This window comes from Coregonus clupeaformis, chromosome 29, assembly GCF_020615455.1.
Source record: "Coregonus clupeaformis isolate EN_2021a chromosome 29, ASM2061545v1, whole genome shotgun sequence".
In the NCBI taxonomy this organism is placed as follows: Eukaryota; Metazoa; Chordata; class Actinopteri; order Salmoniformes; family Salmonidae; genus Coregonus; species Coregonus clupeaformis.
Window position 1 is genome coordinate 32442590 of NC_059220.1, and position 19772 is coordinate 32462361.

General features: G+C 41.1%; 1 protein-coding gene across 1 annotated transcript in view; it reads left to right on the plus strand.

Annotated features, from left to right (window-relative positions):
* Positions 1–1923: 1923 nt before the first annotated feature.
* Positions 1924–19772, plus strand: part of LOC121545048 (microtubule-associated protein futsch) — a 52872-nt gene continuing 35023 nt past the window's right edge. Inside the window, exon 1 of the mRNA XM_041855404.2 lies at positions 1924–2417. Coding sequence (XP_041711338.1) covers positions 2074–2417 — 344 coding nt within the window. The 5' untranslated portion in view covers positions 1924–2073. The remainder of the gene's footprint in view (positions 2418–19772) is intronic.

Sequence of the window (19772 nt, forward strand, 5' to 3'; positions counted from 1 at the left end):
GAGGACAGGTTGCTGGGATACAAAACAGCTGATGAAAGACTTTCTGGTCAGGTTAAGTCCAAAATATATCCTTCTAAATCAAATCAGGCAAAGGCTGGTCAATCCTGTAAATTAGGATTCCCAGATATATGAACTTGAATTGAGAGTACTCATGTTAGGCTATAGTCTCGGATATCCCAGACATTGGTGCAACGTAAACTAGCATTGGTATATTGCCAGAAGCAACGGTCTGTCTACAGAGACTAGTTAGGCTACCTTATGATCTCTGCAGACAGAAGTTACTGTGTGTGTGGGCAGGACAGAGAGGTTCAGTGTGGTTGGTTGTGTCTCTCCTGGGAGGTGGAAACCCCACAGTGTCACAGCTACTAGCTTCTGCACAGGTTATCTGATCTCTCATTTTTTGATCTCATCTCCTGCACATCTACATCCCACCTGTGTTCAAAGATACGCAGGCTTGTATGTAATACCTACATACACCCTCTGACATCTTCATATTCAAATCAAACTTTCACTTGGCAGTTTGAGCATTTTCAGTTTCACATGAAAATGAATTGACATTTGAATATTCATACATGAACCCCTAGGCCCAACATTCTAGGCATAAGATATGAAAGGAATAGGCACTATGGCAATAGCTCCACCTTGCCCTCCGACAGGCTCTAGAGAGTTTTTACCACATTGCTTATACTTACAGTTTTAACCTCTTAGATGTTAAGTCGTCTATTTGGGGGACTTTGAGTGGTTCTGGACCAGTTCCGTCTGATATTTTGGTGTACAAAGCGCTTTGTGAACTTTGCAGGGTCCAGTGCCTTATAGCAGTGGTTCTCAAACCCCTAGATGTCTCACAATTTTGTTGTGGCCCTGAACTAGCTCACCTGATTCACCTAGCCAAGGGCTTGATGATTAGTTGACAAATTGAATCATGTGTGCTATCTGTGGAATAGATCAAATACATGAAACGGCTGGGGTCCCAGAGGAGAGGTTTGAGAACCACTGCCTTATAGTGCCAGAAGGCCTCATCTGTCTGCTTTCGGCTACCACTCTGTCAGCGGAGCTGACTTGAAGTGTCAGGTTTCACATCCCACATTTGCATAGGGAGTGATGTGTCACATTTTCTGGCCTATCCAGACAAATAATTGATTTCCTCTGCCTCAGAGCGACAGAGCCAAACTTGGGAGATCGCATTTTAAATGCTCCACAAAGGTGAATAGCTAGAGGTCGATTTGGGGGCTAGAGTTCGATTTGGATTGTTTCGTGACAATGTAGTTCGTGTGGATGAGAAACTGGTCCTTTGATTCTTCCAGATCTCAATTGTATTCTGCCATGTGAATAAATAAGTACATTTGATCTTGAACATCCCCAATTTGGCCAGCAGGGAGGGCCAACATGTACAAAATGCAACTATTGAGACAGGTTTTGCCCAGTGATTAGGCTTTTATGCCACAAAATGCCCACTTGACACAGTTTGGATATAGCATAGCCTACATTTCTATGTGAGACACAAGGTATACAATTTTCTTCTTGCCCAAATAAAACACCCTTTATAAATGAAATATTTAGATATTGTATTGGCATAGGCCTACAAGTAAAGGACAAAAGGTTTGGACAAAAAAAGTTGTGTCTACTATTTGGAATATTGAGTGCCAGCACCAGTCAAATAAGTGGATACAGCTCTGCTTGAGCAACGTGTGATTCATGTATGAAAATGAATCATCATAATTATTCATCATTGGTTGTTTATCACTGTGACAAATATGAGCACCTTTTACCTGTAGCTGCGGGTGGCTCTGAGAGTGTGCTGGAACTATTTTAGGACCCGGAAGACGACACTCCGCAGTAAAGGAGTTAAGAGATTTAGAAGTTCAACTGAGACAGGTAGAGCACCTTTATCACCTGCGCATTTGGAAATGCGCTCTTGGCCACTTGGCATGCGTTTTTTCCATTGCTATAGCTTGCAAATAGTCTGCGTGGATCGGTTGAATCAACTTTTTTGGTTTCTTATTTCGATTGTTGTATAATTGTTTCAATTCAATTTATTATCGACTTTATTGAAAAGCAGAATTTCGGGCAACCATGAGTAAATCTGGAACATTTAAAATAAATAAATTGTTTTATAAAACAAAGTCACCTGATAAAGAAAACAAGGATGGTGGAAAGCACACATTTAAAGATGTAACTTCATATGTAGATGGGGAACCTGCAAGCGCGTTACCGTCGAGTCCCGGACTTGTCAGCCCACATGATGGGACGCTTCCCGGTGATATTCTACCTACGAGTCCGCCGAGCAACGAGAAAAAGAAGAAGAAACGGTTCCCGTCCTTGAAGCGCAAGAAGAAACACTCCAAGGACTCAGGGAGCATCGATGACCCATTGTTCTGTAACGGTGCCGACGAGCTCGACAGCTTCAGCAGTAACATGTAAATTATAATCTTTATGAAAATTTGTGGGGACTGGGGTAGGTCTATTATTACATTATCACCTTGATTTGTTGATACTATTTATATAGGTAGCCTAGCTCTTGCGCTTAAAGGTAAGACATAAAATAGATAGGCCTACCTATCCTAATTTGCCCCAATGTTTCATGCCACTATGACAGAATGGATGGCATATCTTACCCTGCAGGCTACCTGCATTGATACCTGTCAGCACCAGCTTGGCGCTCAAATGTAGGCCACAATTTAGGCTATGATACAGGTAGGCCTACCTCAGGCAGAGTTATACTTCTGACAACAAATCAACAAATAGACTGATTTTAACAGTATGGTTATTTGCCTTAAAGCTCACCTCCATAGTCAATAATTGGGGATTTTATTGAGAAACAGGCTATTTGCATTCAGAGATGTGATTAAGAATATATTTAAGCAATAAGGCCTGAGATGGTTTAGTATATGGCCAATATACGAAGGCTAAGGGCTGTCCTTAAGCACAACGCAACGTGGAGTGCCTGGATACAGCCCTTAGCCGTGGTATATTGGCCATATACCACAAACCCCTGAGGTGCCTTATCGCTATTATAAACTGGTTACCAACGTAATTAAAAATAAAGGTTTTGTCATACCTGTGTTATATAATAATAATATAATATGCCATTTAGCAGACGTTTTTATCCAAAGCGACTTACAGTCATGTGTGCATACATTTTTACGTATGGGTGGTCCCGCGGATCGAACCCACTACCCTGGCGTTACAAGCGCCATGCTCTACCAATTGAGCTACAAAGGACCACAGCCGTCAGCCAATCAGCATTCAAGGCTCGAACCACCCAGTTTATAATATGTTTTAAATCCCTGTAGAGTTATCACAGATCTTCTATTGACTGATTGCCTAATCCCACTGTCTTTGTCTTGTATGAGGAGCAATTATTAGAAGAACTGGCTACTTTAATGTATGAATGCACCATGATCTGCACAGTGTAACAACAGCTATTAGTCGTGTGTGTGTGTGTGTGTGTGTATGTGTGTTGATGGGTTGGTTAGCAATGTAGTTGAGATTGGCTTCTGGATTTCAACAGAAATAGGCCTACCTGATATGATGGGCTGGATAAAACATAAATTATTTGGAATTTTCACGCCAAACAATGAGTCACAAGGAGTTGGCAAGATAGCGCAAACACATCTGGGATCAGGCCAGGTAATATGCAGGAAGGGTGTAATTCTCCACCTGCATTCTCTCATTTGTACTCTCATAAAGATAAAGTGAGTTCCTCAAGTACTTACTGTATGTGCATATTATAGCATAATAGATTACAGTCCCAGTTAATCCTATATTTCAGACGGGCCTACAATACATAACAACTCTATGGTATTCCAGGTAACACTATAGCTAGCTAATACTGTAACAAACCACCACCAGACCAGACATATGTTTCTCAAGTTAAACTCATTCCTCCAATAATGTTCACATGTATTACTGCACTGGAGGTGTTTGTCGACTTAATATATTTTGATGTATTCATGTCATGCTAAACGCAGAGCAGAGTGTATCTTTTCCCCTGTGGCAGTTTCTACAGGTAAACCAGTGAGGTGTCGAGTTCCTGCTCGTCTAGTTCAGTCTTGTCAGGTTTTGGTCACTGTTGAAGGGAAACAAGTTTGATCTGAAGTTTGGGTCGTGACCGGCATCCTTCCATCTGTGAGACATAATGGGGAATTTACCAGCAAGCAGCAGCAGTATAACAATGGGAAAAGCAATAACAAGGTGTGAGAAGGGTAACGGGGTAAATGAGGTGAACATTTAAATGGAAAAACTTATGTTAAACCAGGGTTATCAAACCATGTTCCTGGACAGCTACCCTCCTGTAGGTTTTTGCTCCAACACTGGTTGTAACTAACCTGATTCAGTTTATCATCCAGGTAATTAGAATCAGTTAGATTCGCTCCAACCTGCTAGATTAGGGTTGGAGCGAAAACCTATAAAACATTAGCTCTCAAGGAACAGGGTTGGATAGCCCTGTGTTAAATTGTGGTTTATTATTTGTTTGTTCTTAAATGTTTGGGTGGATTTAAGTGTGCAATCTGTAATTTTAACAGCCTGGATGGGGTTGAGGAAATGTGTCTCGATATTTTTAAACATATTTTGAAGCTATACATGGCTTACCATATGGCATGAACAGCCATGGCAGCTGCTAATTGTTCATGGTGGTTATGTCATGATTATGTTGCCCTTATGGCGGTGAAAATGTTTTTAGGTAAAGTGTAACCGACAGGGATACTCAACTCATAATGCATAAGTTATATTTAAACAATAAGGCCCGAGAAGGTGTGGTATATGGCCTATATACCACGGCTAAGGGCTGTTCTTATGCACGACGCAACGTGGAGTGCCTGGACACAGCCCTTAGCCGTGGTATATTGGCCATATACCACAAACCCCTGAGGAGCCTTATTGCTATTATACAGTGGGGGAAAAAAGTATTTAGTCAGCCACCAATTGTGCAAGTTCTCCCACTTAAAAAGATGAGAGAGGCCTGTAATTTTCATCATAGGTACACGTCAACTATGACAGACAAATTGAGAAAAAGAAATCCAGAAAATCACATTGTATGATTTTTTATGAATTTATTTGCAAATTATGGTGGAAAATAAGTATTTGGTCACCTACAAACAAGCAAGATTTCTGGCTCTCACAGACCTGTATCTTCTTCTTTAAGAGGCTCCTCTGTCCTCCACTCGTTACCTGTATTAATGGCACCTGTTTGAACTTGTTATCAGTATAAAAGACACCTGTCCACAACCTCAAACAGTCACACGCCAAACTCCACTATGGCCAAGACCAAAGAGCTGTCAAAGGACACCAGAAACAAAATTGTAGACCTGCACCAGGCTGGGAAGACTGAATCTGCAATAGGTAAGCAGCCTGGTTTGAAGAAATCAACTGTGGGAGCAATTATTAGGAAATGGAAGACATACAAGACCACTGATAATCTCCCTCGATCTGGGGCTCCACGCAAGATCTCACCCCGTGGGGTCAAAATGATCACAAGAACGGTGACCAAAAATCCCAGAACCACACGGGGGGACCTAGTGAATGACCTGCAGAGAGCTGGGACCAAAGTAACAAAGCCTACCATCAGTAACACACTACGCCGCCAGGGACTCAAATCCTGCAGTGCCAGACGTGTCCCCCTGCTTAAGCCAGTACATGTCCAGGCCCGTCTGAAGTTTGCTAGAGTGCATTTGGATGATCCAGAAGAGGATTGGGAGAATGTCATATGGTCAGATGAAACCAAAATAGAACTTTTTGGTAAAAACTCAACTCGTCGTGTTTGGAGGACAAAGAATGCTGAGTTGCATCCAAAGAACACCATACCTACTGTGAAGCATGGGGGTGGAAACATCATGCTTTGGGGCTGTTTTTCTGCAAAGGGACCAGGACGACTGATCCGTGTAAAGGAAAGAATGAATGGGGCCATGTATCGTGAAATTTTGAGTGAAAACCTCCTTCCATCAGCAAGGGCATTGAAGATGAAACGTGGCTGGGTCTTTCAGCATGACAATGATCCCAAACACACCGCCCGGGCAACAAAGGAGTGGCTTCGTAAGAAGCATTTCAAGGTCCTGGAGTGGCCTAGCCAGTCTCCAGATCTCAACCCCATAGAAAATCTTTGGAGGGAGTTGAAAGTCCGTGTTGCTCAGCGACAGCCCCAAAACATCACTGCTCTAGAGGAGATCTGCATGGAGGAATGGGCCAAAATACCAGCAACAGTGTGTGAAAACCTTGTGAAGACTTACAGAAAACATTTGACCTGTGTCATTGCCAACAAAGGGTATATAACAAAGTATTGAGAAACTTTTGTTATTGACCAAATACTTATTTTCCACCATAATTTGCAAATAAATTCATAAAAAATCCTACAATGTGATTTTCTGGATTTTTTTTCTCAGTTTGTCTGTCATAGTTGACGTGTACCTGTGATGAAAATTACAGGCCTCTCTAATCTTTTTAAGTGGGAGAACTTGCACAATTGGTGGCTGACTAAATACTTTTTTCCCCCACTGTAAACTGGTTACCCATGTAATTAGAGCAGTAAAAATAAATGTGTTGTCATGCCCGTGGTATACGGTCTGATATACCACGGCTTTCAGCCAATCAGCATTCAGGGCTCGAACCAACCAGTTTATAATATTCAAAAACCAATGGGTACCGTATATCATTGAAATGACCATTGAAGACAAACAGCAGATAGTCACTGTCACACTTGCATCTATCCAACCTGTATGTCTGTGTTACTATGCAGTGTAAATACTATGTTATTTATTGATATTACAGTACTTTCAAAAAGCTATAGACTCTCTCCTCATGGTTATGCAAGTGTACTGCATATGTTTTCCATTATAAACCAAATTCCATAACACACCCCAACAACTCTCCCAACAAGATGATGACAGTCAACCATAACCTAACAGGGTTCGTCCACTGTCAGACAGATACATTGTAAATCCTTATGGTGGGACTCTCACGCACATGGTGCTATCCAGTGTAATTGGCCTTGCAAATATGCATGCATTAATTCAGACAAAGTGTTGTTTTCCTCCTACACATTGTATTGTTTTAGCATTGAACTTTGACTACTGACTAATCCGGTGTGATGGTGATGTGCATCATATGCCTGGCTGAGGAGGTGGCCTGGCCAGCCTTACATAATATTTGAATAGTTGATCAGAAACTTGCTGCACCGGTAGTCCCATGCAGTGCAATCATATCAGCCTGAGCTCAGTGATGTGTGATCCATGCAGGCCTGACAGGGAGGAATATGACTCACACGCACAAACACGCATGCACTCGTTCAGCATATTAAATGGAGATAGAGGAAGTTTTCAGATTCCCGGTAAATGCATGCTAACAGATCCTATCTGTTCTTGAGGTTAGAGGAGAACTGCTGTAACTTTTTATTGCAATACCGCAGTGACTGTCATCACAGAAAACCAGGTGGACTTACTTTCTGTCCTGTGTTTGTTTGTTCATTGTAGCTCAAAGAAACACAGACCATTCAGTTTACATACAGTAACATATCTTTGTTCAGATATGTTTTCAGAGATATGCTCCAAATTCCTAAACCTTCTACCGTACTCTGTCAACAACACCCCTATATAAACAAACCTATTTATAGCACCCTAGTACAGTTCTGTATTCTCAGTCATAAGGTATAAGTGACACAATCGTTTTTCTCCACTGTGAATGACACAGGTCTTGCGCTCAAAACAGTTGTCAATGTAAGGTTTCAAATGGCCCTCAGCTGAAATTCTATACAAAGCAGTCATAGGTAAGGGATATGTAATGATTTGGATTGTAGCACAGTTGCCAGACGGAATGCCAGAAAGGTGTAGCTCATGGCTCCAGCATGCTTGAATGTATGGTTTTGGATGAGAAAAGACAAGTCACATACTGTACCAGTGCACAGGCCCTCATGCATCCATCAAAATGTTAGCATCATTAACCTAATAATCCATGTCTTTCTGTGGTTCCATTATCATTTCTTCAACAAAACAAGCACCCTTTAATTTTGCTGCCCACCCATACTGGAATTATAAGACCGAACACCATTCCAAAACAGAGTGCCTCTTGTTTTGCTTTATGGGCTTACTCACAGTCCTTCATTTGACATAATGTTGAATAGTGGGAAGGGATGTATTTGTTTTAGATATTTTTAGTCATTTAGCAGACACTCTTATCCAGAGCAATTAGGGTTAAGTGCCTTGCTCAAGGGCACATCAACAGATTTTTCACCTAGTCGGCTCGGGGATTAGAACCAGCAACCTTTCAGTTACTGGCACAATACTCTTAACCACTAAGCTACCTGATATGACCCACATAGTCAGTTTGCACAGTTTGTCCAAACATTCACAGCCTTACAGCTTGGATAAATTATTTGCTTATCATACTATAGAACTGATAGATTGTTTTCAGTAATGTACTGTAAATGGTGTTTTGTGACAGAAAGGGGACACTGATTGAGGTGCAGTTGCTCTCTTTCTGTGCTTTGTGAGTTTTGAGTTATATATTGTTTATTTTCCTCCTGTCTTTTATATTTCCAAGCCTGCGGCTAAGTACTGCACTGTGTATTCAGTTCAAGTTTTGGACAGAAGTAACATAATAGCAGAGCATGAATGAAAGTAATTTAGTTACATTTCTCTCATGTAGGCCTTTTCCCCCAACATGCATCCTTCACTGACACAATGACATCGTATCAAAACTTGGGGCTATGAGCAATGCTCCCTCTAATTGTTTTAGGCAGTGAGCAAATTTCAGGTCTGCTGAGCGCAAACTTGAACGTTGTGAAAATTCTCTGCAACTTCCAGTGTGCGTTTACTGTGAACACTGAGGCTGTACCTACTTTAAGTTACAGTTTCAGACAGTGGTCAAGTAGGCTACTGTGGATGATCATAATATAGGCCTACCAGAGTGGCTTATGATCAAAAACAATGGAGAAAATGCATCCCATAACATGGAAATAGCTGTTCTATCGTTCAGACTACAGTAGCAGCCAATGTGTTGTGTTCAATGTAGGCCTACATTCCATGAGACTTTTGAAAAAAACATGCAGGGCTTGACATTAACATTTTTACATTTACATTTTAGTCATTTAGCAGACGCTCTTATCCAGAGTGACTTACAGTTAGTGAGTGCATACATCCAAACTGTTAACCTGTTTATCCACTTATCCTTCAGACAAGGAGGTGACTGAAAATGTTGCTGTGTTGATGCAAGAAACCACTTTACAAAATAAAATTGATTATTATTCCCATACCATTATTACAGAGAATCAGACAAATTATGCTACCCTCTGGCTATTGGCTACTTAGCTTATACAAGCCTGTCTCAAAATACAACACCGCCCCTTTAAGAAAAAAAAAGCTCTTTACCCGACTCGCTTTTCAAAGATGTCTAGAAATGCAGACGTTTTGTGGTCTTGTAAGAAGCAATCACTCCCCCATTGCTGACTACAAAGGATCTATAACTGGGCTAATAACTCACTAACTAGCAAAGGGTATGAACAAATGTGCACACGTGGCTGCATGCAGCTCTCGATTTGGTCTCAAAACAAGCACATCTACTCATGACTGCTCATGCTGTAAACACAGTTCATTTCAAAGTGAATGGCACAGATGCATTATGGCAATGGTCTATTTGCATATAGGCCTACTGCCGTTATGGCGCACCGGTCTGTGTAGAGTACAGAACTGAGTCCTGCCTGTCAATGCAATAGAATCCTACTCCGGTGCGTTCTGCCTACAACAAAATCGCTTGCATAGTTAGTTTTGCATACTAAGTCTTGCAGAGTTAGTTTTGTTTCGGTATGTTGCATTGAAAGTGGATAGTGTTTGCGTTGTTTTGATCACAATTCCCACAGTAATGGGAAATGTTGAGTGAAGTTCAATCTCGTGCTTCTCTGCAGGGGCTGATATTTCTTCTGCAGAGCAATCCCTTGGGAATTTGGCTATGAGCCTTATAGACAAGTCTCTATCAGTATCGTTGAGCGTACAACTGCTCTATATTCCTAGTAGACTCTGTACTGACAGGCTCTCCAGTATGATGTGAAACAGCCAGGTTGTGGTGAGTGCCTGGGGGGAAGGTGTGGACAGGGCCAAGTGGATTCTAACACAACACCTGTGGTTTCCCTTCACACTATAGGACTGCTCCAACACTCCGACGCTGTAGCTTATAGGCCTACCTGTGCTCCTGATTAACACATGCAATGTTATGGTATGACTCATTTACTATGGGTTTGGACTGTAACAACTGGAAGGATGGTCCCCTTTGTGACACTAATGTTGTTGTTTCCTACTGTTGGTTAAAGTAGTCTGCTCTCAAATCCCAACATTGTGTTCTATGGGTGTGTGTACTGGTCGTCTTTGTCTGTTTTCATTATCTACTACTGAAATTGTAGTTGTTTTAAGCAAAGAGTAGGCTGTGCCCCTGGACAACCAGCTTTACATGGCCATTGGCCAAAGTACAATTTACCTTCTGGGATGAATGAATATGGATATTCTCTCCATGCTTGTTTAAGTTTGCCATGGTTTCAACTACCATTGAAGATTTCGTAGTAGACACATTCCAGTTTAGTTCCCTGAAGTTAATGTTATGTGTTATTTTACCTGTAGGAGATTTCCGTTGGTAAGACTTTGATGATATTATTCATATATTAATTCATTATGAGTTTTGATGTTTTGATGTTATTGTTTATTGGGAATGTGGGAATGTGGCAGTTCAGTTACAGATTGTATGAACTCAGTTCTCTCCTGTAGAAGCGGACACATGCAGTATCTGTAGTAAAGGGTTATTTTCATTTCTGTTGATGGAGTTTGCCAGGGGAACTCAGAACAATAAACAGAGGTAGCCTGACTGCCAACTGCTGCAGATCAGAGCAGAGTCAGTCTATTAGTGGTCTGTCACCGGCTCCCTGCTTTCACTTTGATCCCAGCTGGCCCGGGGAGAGTGTTTGTATGAAACTTATTGTAGAGCGAAAGGAAAGATGCCATTGTGTTTGACTGATAATATTGTGGTGAGACACAGCACGCAGACACAGTCACAAAGCTCATCAGCTGACATGTTTCAATCATAGAATTAGAAGATGTAGACTAGCGATCATGTCGCTGTGTAGACATACTCAATTGGTCTAGTTCCAATCACTTTTTCACTTATTTAAACATTCCTTGCTCCATTATTCATATTTCCCAGGCTTGAACGGCTTTTCTTTACCAGATAAATCTGTGTAAATCTTCTCTGATGTGACATAATTTATTCCCCTACCTGTTCCGCGTTCCCTCGATCATCAGAGTCACTCCATTGGAATGCACTTAGCAAGCAAAGCTTTGACAAATAGTTCCCTACTTTAGGACCATTAGATAAGACATTGATTCACCATTCTGTCCATATCAGCCCTATTGATATCCTCTCCTACTGACAGACAGTATTGCTGCCTGGATTCCTAAACCGGTGTTGGCCATACCTCACTCCCAGGGGGAGGTTCTATATGTTTGTGTCAAGAAAACAACCATTTCATATGGGACAAGGCCTGTCAGTGGAGAGCATGAAGGACAGTTGTCAAAAGCATAAAAAATTATAATTACAAACTCTAATCGTTCATGGTAAAGGTTGAGGGGAGTCATATCTGTGCTATCCTAGGTATTGAGCATTATCATATTGAGCGCTTGTGTGAGTTTGAGTGGATTAAGAGAGAGTACCAGACAGGGCCCTGCAGGTAGAAACAGAATAGAGGGTGAGGTCGGAGAGAGGGAGCAAAAACAGGGATGGAATGAGGAAGGGGATGGGGTGAGGTTGGAGTGAGTGATGGGTGGGAGGCTTGAGTGAGAGGGAGGAGTATGGAGGGGTTGCGAGGCGTGGGAATGAGGAGGTGGGACAGTGGAGGATGTAGGGAGAAAAAAAACCTGTCTCCATGAGCTCAAGATGAGTGAAGCATATCGCCCAGTGCTTTCCAAGGGGTTGGGAGATGTACTTGGAATTTAACTGTCATGTCTGACTGGTTTTGGAGTCTAGAGAAGTAGAAACCTTAAGTACTTGTCTGCAGTGAGCACTTGTCTGCAGTGAAATAGAATGCGCATGGTATGAACCCAGAACCAAGGTTGAGAGATCCTGTAGAATTTGCTCTCCTGAATTAAATGTTTTGTTTGACTAGTTCCTTTATTGCTTTATTTAAAAATACATACAGAAAAGAAAAGGAGTTGAAAAGACTTAGCTTAACAGCCATTTAAACCCAATGGCTGAGGCGTCATGGCAAGGTCACAGTTACCATATCAGCACTATCTCTCTGAGTGACAGTATGTTGGTCCCTGCTCTATTGGTCTTTATTGTTTCTCCTCCCCACATTTCTCTATGTTGACAGATTACTCTCTACACCTCCAGGTAAAATGGATGCTTTAGGCGTCACTCCATCACCATCACCAACACATAAACACTGACACAATCACAGGGCCGACAAGGCCGGACGTAGCCTACAGCTCTGATGGGTATTTAGTAGGTTGTGCTGTTGTATCTTGTTAAGGCCAACTCTTGATTTTGAGACAATGAATCAAGGCTTTGCTTTTCAATGGTCAATTCAATTCAGCTTAGTACACCTGTTTTACCCTACCTATCATCATCCAAAATAAAAGGTTGTATTACTTTATATTTTTCATGTATGGAAGAGTATTGGGGCCAAGTGAAAATACATTTGTTTAATGGTGATGGCTGGTGGTACTTGCACGGATATTACTTTAAAAACTCAAAATACTTTGAGAATAAAGTCGACATTTTGAGAATAAGGTCTCAATTAATTTTCGAGAAGAAAGTAAAAATTTAATTTTGTGAATAAAGTTGCAATATTTCAAGAATGAACTCGAAATGTAATTTAGAGAATAAAGTCAACAATTCTAAAATGAAGTCTACATTTTGAGAATAAAGTCGCAGTTAGGGTCAAGTAATACAATTTCAAGATTAAAGTAGAAGATTTGGTTAATTGCATTCCTCCCTGGCTCCCTGTTGCTGTGCGTGCCACAGTTAAAATGGCTGAGTTAGATGACTGCTGAAACTATACATTAGAATTGACTTTAGTAACAAGGAAATCCTTGCTCTTTAAGCACATATTAACCATATAATTAATACGAATTAGGACCTGGAAGAGGTTGTGCCACAGATTGGGTCTTTTCAGAAGGAGGAACCACACAGACTTGGACGAGGTATTTCGAGGCTGTGTAGTTACATACATTGGTAGATATGGGTGGGTTGTGTGTGTATGCGGGTGTGTGTGTATGGGGGGTAAAATGTAAGGGCAAAAGAAACGGCCATCAATCTAATGATCAAATACAATTGTTTAAACAGGCATCGCTGCACACGCACTCATGCTCGCACACACACACACACACACAGACACCAAGTTTCCTCCTGGCAAATTCAGAGTGGATGGATTCTCCCTTTCTTGAAATAATCATTGATCTAAATATAGGTCTATTAGATCAATGATCAATAAATAAATAATCACTGATCTGACATGACTTGGTTGGTAGCCTAGCCTAAAATCTCCTTTCAGGTATCCATCTATCGGTGATGTTTTCAAGGATGGGAAGAATGAAGGTTATCCCAAAACAGGGGCATAGTCTCAGTTATGCTATAGGCTATGCATTAGTCTCAGCTATACAACTAACTTAGGCTACCACTTGTTCACCTTATAGAAGCTAGTGGCTAGACCTGTTAGGTCATAATAATGGACTGTAAAATTGCTGTCTTAAATGGGGATTTAACATTCCTCCCTGCCCCGTGGCTATGCAAGTTCCATGACAGGGGTTTGGGGGCAGCCCTTGAGCCCGACAGGGACGCGCAATCGTTCTCCACGCAATCCATGACTTACATTCACAAGATAATAATCATAGATTGGCCTATGAGGTTACTTCAGCGGAAGTGTACATAAAACACCATGCCATTACACACAAATTTGTAAGTTAACCTTTTGTTTTGACATATAGGCTGCTAGGCTAGCTATTACACTCTCTAAAATACAATGCAAGGTGTTGGCATACGCAGGGGATTGATAACATCATAGCGAATTGGGTGTGTGTATGTGTGTGTGATTTTGGTTTTACTCTCCTTGTGGTGACCAGAAGGACAATTCTGACAAGTGAGGAAATTTCGCAAAATACTATTTTATGTTTAGGGTTACAATTAGAATTAGGGTTAGGGGTTAGTTTAAGGGTTAGGGTAAGGGTAAGGGTAAGGGTAAGGGTTAGGAGTTAGGGTTAGGGTTAGGGTTAGGGGTTAAGGTTAGGGTTAGGTTAAGAGTTAGGGTTAGGTTTAGGGGTTAGGGAAAATAGGATTTTGAATGGGAATCAATTGTTTGGTCCCCACAAGGATAGTAAAACAAACGTGTGTGTGTGTGTGTTCATTCAGAGTGGTTACATTTCGGAGTGGTTACATTTCCCAAGCCCAGCCCTCAAAAGTGTCCCTGCTCCTGATGCCTAGATAATGGATTGTAAAATATGAAAAGTATACAGCTTTGCTGTGACTCAGGTGACTCTCGTGTGTGCGTGGGCTTATGTGAATACTTGACTGGTTGTCATTGACAGGTAGTGTTTTCTCCACTTTGAGACAGGCCTTTCTATCAAGTTCGGAGGACTATGATTGGTATGATAATTAAAGAAGGACTTCTGAGGCTGAAGATCCTCCACCACACCTGGCTTCATTGTTTCCATTCTAGAGTAACATAAGGAGCCCCGTTTATACCTGGTTCTAACATGTGTGCTTTGCCCTGATCTTGTCAACATACTGATTGTGATCAGATCTTCCTGGCCAACTCAGGAATTAGTCAAGCACACATTGTGTCTGGACAGTGAAACAATGTAACCATTCACCATTATCCCATCATCTAAAATCATTGACAGCTGGCGGCGCACTACTGATTTATGGCATCAAGATGTGTCTTAAAATAAAGAAATATAATTTAGAAGAATTATCTGTCAAATATTTTGCATATAGGGAGACTATGAAATCTGGTCACAATGCGGATACAGTGGAGGGACAAGAGACACATCTTAATACCATGTGTAAACGCATTTCTGAAAATGTGGGCACAATCAGAATGTGAACAAGATCAAGACAGAGGACGCATGTTTGTGCCTGTTATAAACGAAGGCTAGGGAGTGTGAATGCAGTCTGTCTCTATGTATACAGCAATTTGGTGCTCCAGGTTCAACTAGACGAGAGTAAGTGACTGTTACCTGCAAAGTTTAAGTTTGGATAACCTGTGACAGTCCATTGGTCTGTTTTCAGTCCAGGCAATGGAATGTGGCTGGTACAGTCTGAGACTAGACATACAAACTGTTACAACTGACCCAGATTCAGCTTTAGGTAGTTAAAATACCAGATTACCTGGTGGCATGTGACAATGATCTGACCTGGGAATATAGCACTTGACATTAAAGGTGTAGCCTATTGTTATTTTTACATCCAAAGCCAATGCAATGCAATCTGGGTCAGAGTATTATAGGAGTGTGTGCGTGTGCTGCACATCCTGTTATTTGTGCATGTGTGTGTGTGTGTGTGTGTGTGTGTGTGTGTGTGTGTGTGTGTGTGTGTGTGTGTGTGTGTGTGACCTTCAAAAGACTATTGACCCTGTCAATGCAGTTCCTATCATTCTGCAAACCATGTATAGTAGCAGGATATTCATGTAATGTGTGTGTGAGTGTGTGTGTGGTGGGAGGAAGTGTTTCTGTTGTTTGAGGGGACTAGGTAGAAGTCAATAACTATTCTAGCTGTTTTGGGGCAAACACAGTCTTTCTAGAGGACTACAATGCAAACATAACCCTGCTTTGAACATCATCCCCCTGCACACACACACTGTATATACAAAGACAAAATCACATACCGTAGGTACTGTATACACACAGACCCACAGAGTGGTATCCAATAAAGACCTAGGGATCATGCTGACACCAGTCATCTTCTGGGGAAATAAAGCACTCTTTGTTGTGCTGCAGTGACGACTTAGCAATCATTATTGCAACATACAGACCTGCCTGTTTGAACGAGATGTGTTTCCTAGCCCCTCCCCCCTGGTTTTACTAAGATCCAGTCTAATTTCTCTGCCACCAACTTTGTTTTCTAGGGATATTTGGAATAAAAATTATTCCAAGATCTGTTGCATTTCTTCCATTTTGTCAGAAATCACTCAACTGCAGGGCTCCAGACTGTGACCATTTAGTCTTGGCTGTGCGAGTTACAGTTTGTATTGGTCACATCGGTCTGAGCTGCACATTCTACATGCTCACCTCACTCCAAACGTCCTCTTTTTTAGGCTACTAAAAGCAGGATTTGGTCAAACAGTAATGTGCATTATTCTCATTCTTTACTGTAATGAAAGTTGCTCCCCTGCCCCTGTGCCTGTTTCGCTGGAGCTTACTTCTGTGATGATCAAACCTCACTCCCTCTCCCAACTCGCTCCGGGAGAAAATAATGTGTTCTGTAAGTAAGCATTTCACTGTAATGTCTGCACCTGTTGTATTCGGCGCATGTGACCAATAAAATTTGATTTGATTTGATTTGATTGTAGGCTGTAACATTTCAAAATCCAACTGCGGGGAAAACACAGCTTTGGAGGCAACTTATGTTGTCACTGTTGAAGAGAGAATATTCTCAGCTTTCTGTAGGTATAATTTGTATTTCTCAACTCTTAATATTGAGCTCTATAGCAATTATTTTACAACCAAGATATTTGATATGGCTTTGAGAAGTATTTTTTAGGACATTACATTTAATGTTAAATTAATACATGGCTACCAGGAGTGGGTATTATGTTTAGAGTTAATGATCTAGCTACCCAGCTAGCACATAACGTTCTGAGAACCATATGTTTCTTAGAGCTTGGTGAGATCGTGGTTGTCCTATGGTTATTTTTCAGGATAGTTGCTTAGCTTTGGAACATTCTTAGCACATGGAAGGAACTTGAGAAAATAACGGAATTTTCTTGGTATTTCATTACTTTAACAGAGTTCAAACATTGTTAAATTGTATAACATTTTGGTAATGTTCTAGGAACGTTCTCCAACTTGTTTGACATTGGGAATATTCTCAAATATTTCAGAGAACTTTAAGAAACAATGTTCTTCTGTGAGAATTTCAGTATAACATTTCCTACAGGTTTCCTCATGGTTCTATTTAAAGTAATGTCCTCAAATTGTTCCGAGAACGTTAAGAAAACGTTCCATAAAAAAAACAAGAAAACTTTAGTAATGTTCAGAGTTCTAAAAATGTTATTTAAAAAACACATACACTATTCTCAGCATCAACAAAACTCTCTCTATCCTCTATCTTGTTTAGTGTGTTCAGCTGTGTTTGCCGCACCCACTAATTGGCCACACCTGGTCTTAATGATTGCTTGTTTCCTTTGAAACAAAATAAACAGCTTTGTATGAGTTATAAAAGCATGGCATGCTAGCCCCATCCTGGTGGTGCAGTGGACTAATTCCATGGATAGAGAACAGAAGAAGATCATAGGTTTGAATCTCCAATGCCACAATAAAAAATACATTTGTTTGCATGATTAATGCCTAACCAAATGAATTTCTATGTGTCCTACCTGTGATTTGAGTTCAAAACAGTAAACTCAAACTAAGCTAGCAGTGTTATTGAAAAATGTTTTTAGAACGTTATTTAATTACCTTCAAATAACCTATCATTTCCATTCTCAGAACGTTAATAAAACCTCCCAGGAAGATTCCCTGAATTTTAGGTTGCACATCAAAATATCTTGAATCATGACATTGAATACGACTTCAGAAGTCTATTACCCCTCTTAATAAAGCATAGTATATTAATTTATAAGATGATTACTACATTTTTATATTGCGTGATGCCGCAAAAAAATAATTGGTGTCACCAAATCATGGGCTGGTGCAACCAACTGAAAAAGTTAGTCTGGAGCCCTGAAACTCATGATCTAAAGGCCCATAGCATTCCATATAGTACATTGTTATTCTGAACAAAACTTCATCATGTCAAGTGTTGCGTTACATGTCCCATAGATGTCTATCTTTATGTGGAGCAGTGAATAACAGGAGAGAGATAAGTGCCAGGATGGATGTGCGTTCTTTCCTCATCCTCCTCCAAAGTAAACATGTCAGGGTTACAACAGGCCTGATTGTGAAACCATCACAACCTTCAGTAGAACAGATCACACTGCGTTGGTCCGTTGTGGTAACATCATATTTGTTTTTCAGTCTCCTTGGTGATTAAAAAAGGGATTAATGTAGTTTTTATTACTCTCTACTGTACTTTTGGATCTCACACAATGTGGTGACAGATATCTATAGCCTACAGTAATTTATTCAGACACACATACTGTAGTTGCGTAATGTATGTGCACAGAGTGCTATATAGTGTTTAATGTTCACATTCTGTGTCAATTAAACGTAAACACACGTATCATTCAGCTACCATTGTAAGCTGCTGTCCAAACCAGAGCCGTTAAAGTGTGTTTTGGAGTTTGCATTAGATTGGGCCTGGCAAGAACAAACTTATCTTTCATCAATAACCACTGGTGAGTCACCCAGCCAGCCCCACTCATAACCTGTAGAATAGTGGTTGAGTCAGGCCTTGACTTCCCTCCATCCCTTGTTTGACTTTATGAAGTCCCACAGGGTCCACACGTTTTTTTCCATGCGTATGTTTATTAAAACATGTTTGTGTGTTTGTTTATATGTGATGAGTGATGCGATTCATGTGACTGTTTTGATAACCTAGGCAAGTTGGCATTGTCATGGCATCGTACTGTGCCAAGCTACAAGTTGTGCTAAGCTGTCCAGTGTGTGTGTGTGTGTGTGTGTGTTTGTGCGTGCGTGCGTGCGTGCGTGCGTGTGTGCGCATGAGTGATACACTGCCTTTTTGACAGAACAGTTGTGTTGTGTTACCATTGTAAGTGTATTGTGTAAACATGCCCAGGAAACTAGTGGGAGTGACCAAATGTATTGCACAACAGTTCATTGAACTTCCAATATGTCTAAAACTTTGTACAACGTTTACATTTTCTATGCTAGTGTTTCAGGAAAACGTATTCAAACTGTTAATGTTACACTCTTAGAAAACAATGTTCCAAAAGGGTACTTCTGCTGTCCCCATAGGATAACCCTTTTTAGTTCCAGGTAAAACCCTTTTTGGTTCCAGGTAGAAACATTTTGGGTTCCATGTAGAACCCTCTGTCTACATGGAAGCCAAAACGGTTCTACTTGGAGCCAAAAAGGTTCTACCTGGAAACAACAAGTGTTCTTCAAAGGGTTCTCCTATGGGATAGCCGGTTTTAGATAGCACCTTTTTTTTTCTTCTTGTTATGCAAAATTGTGCCCGATCTGAATACGTGCTATCTCCAGAGCTCTGTACTGTGTGGGTGACATCAGTTGGCATGGCATAAGGCTATGCTCAAACCCTACACTCCAACCCGAGCACTCCGTTCTGCCACCTCAGGTCTCTTGGCACTCCCACCCCTACAGAAGGGCAGCTTCCGCTCAGCCCAGTCGAAGCTCTTCTCTGTCCTGGCACCCCAATGGTGGAACCAGCTTCCCCCTGAAGCTTGGACGGCATAGTCCCTGCCCATCTTCCAAAAAAATCTGAAACCCTACGTCCTCAAACAGCATCTTAAATATGCCTATGATATGTGGTTGTCCCACCTAGCTATCTTAAGATGAATGCACTAACTAAGTCGCTCTGGATAAGAGCGTCTGCTAAATGACTAAAATGTCAAATGTAAATGTAACAATGAAAGACCAGGCAGGTTGGAGCTGGTTGTTTGGGCCTTG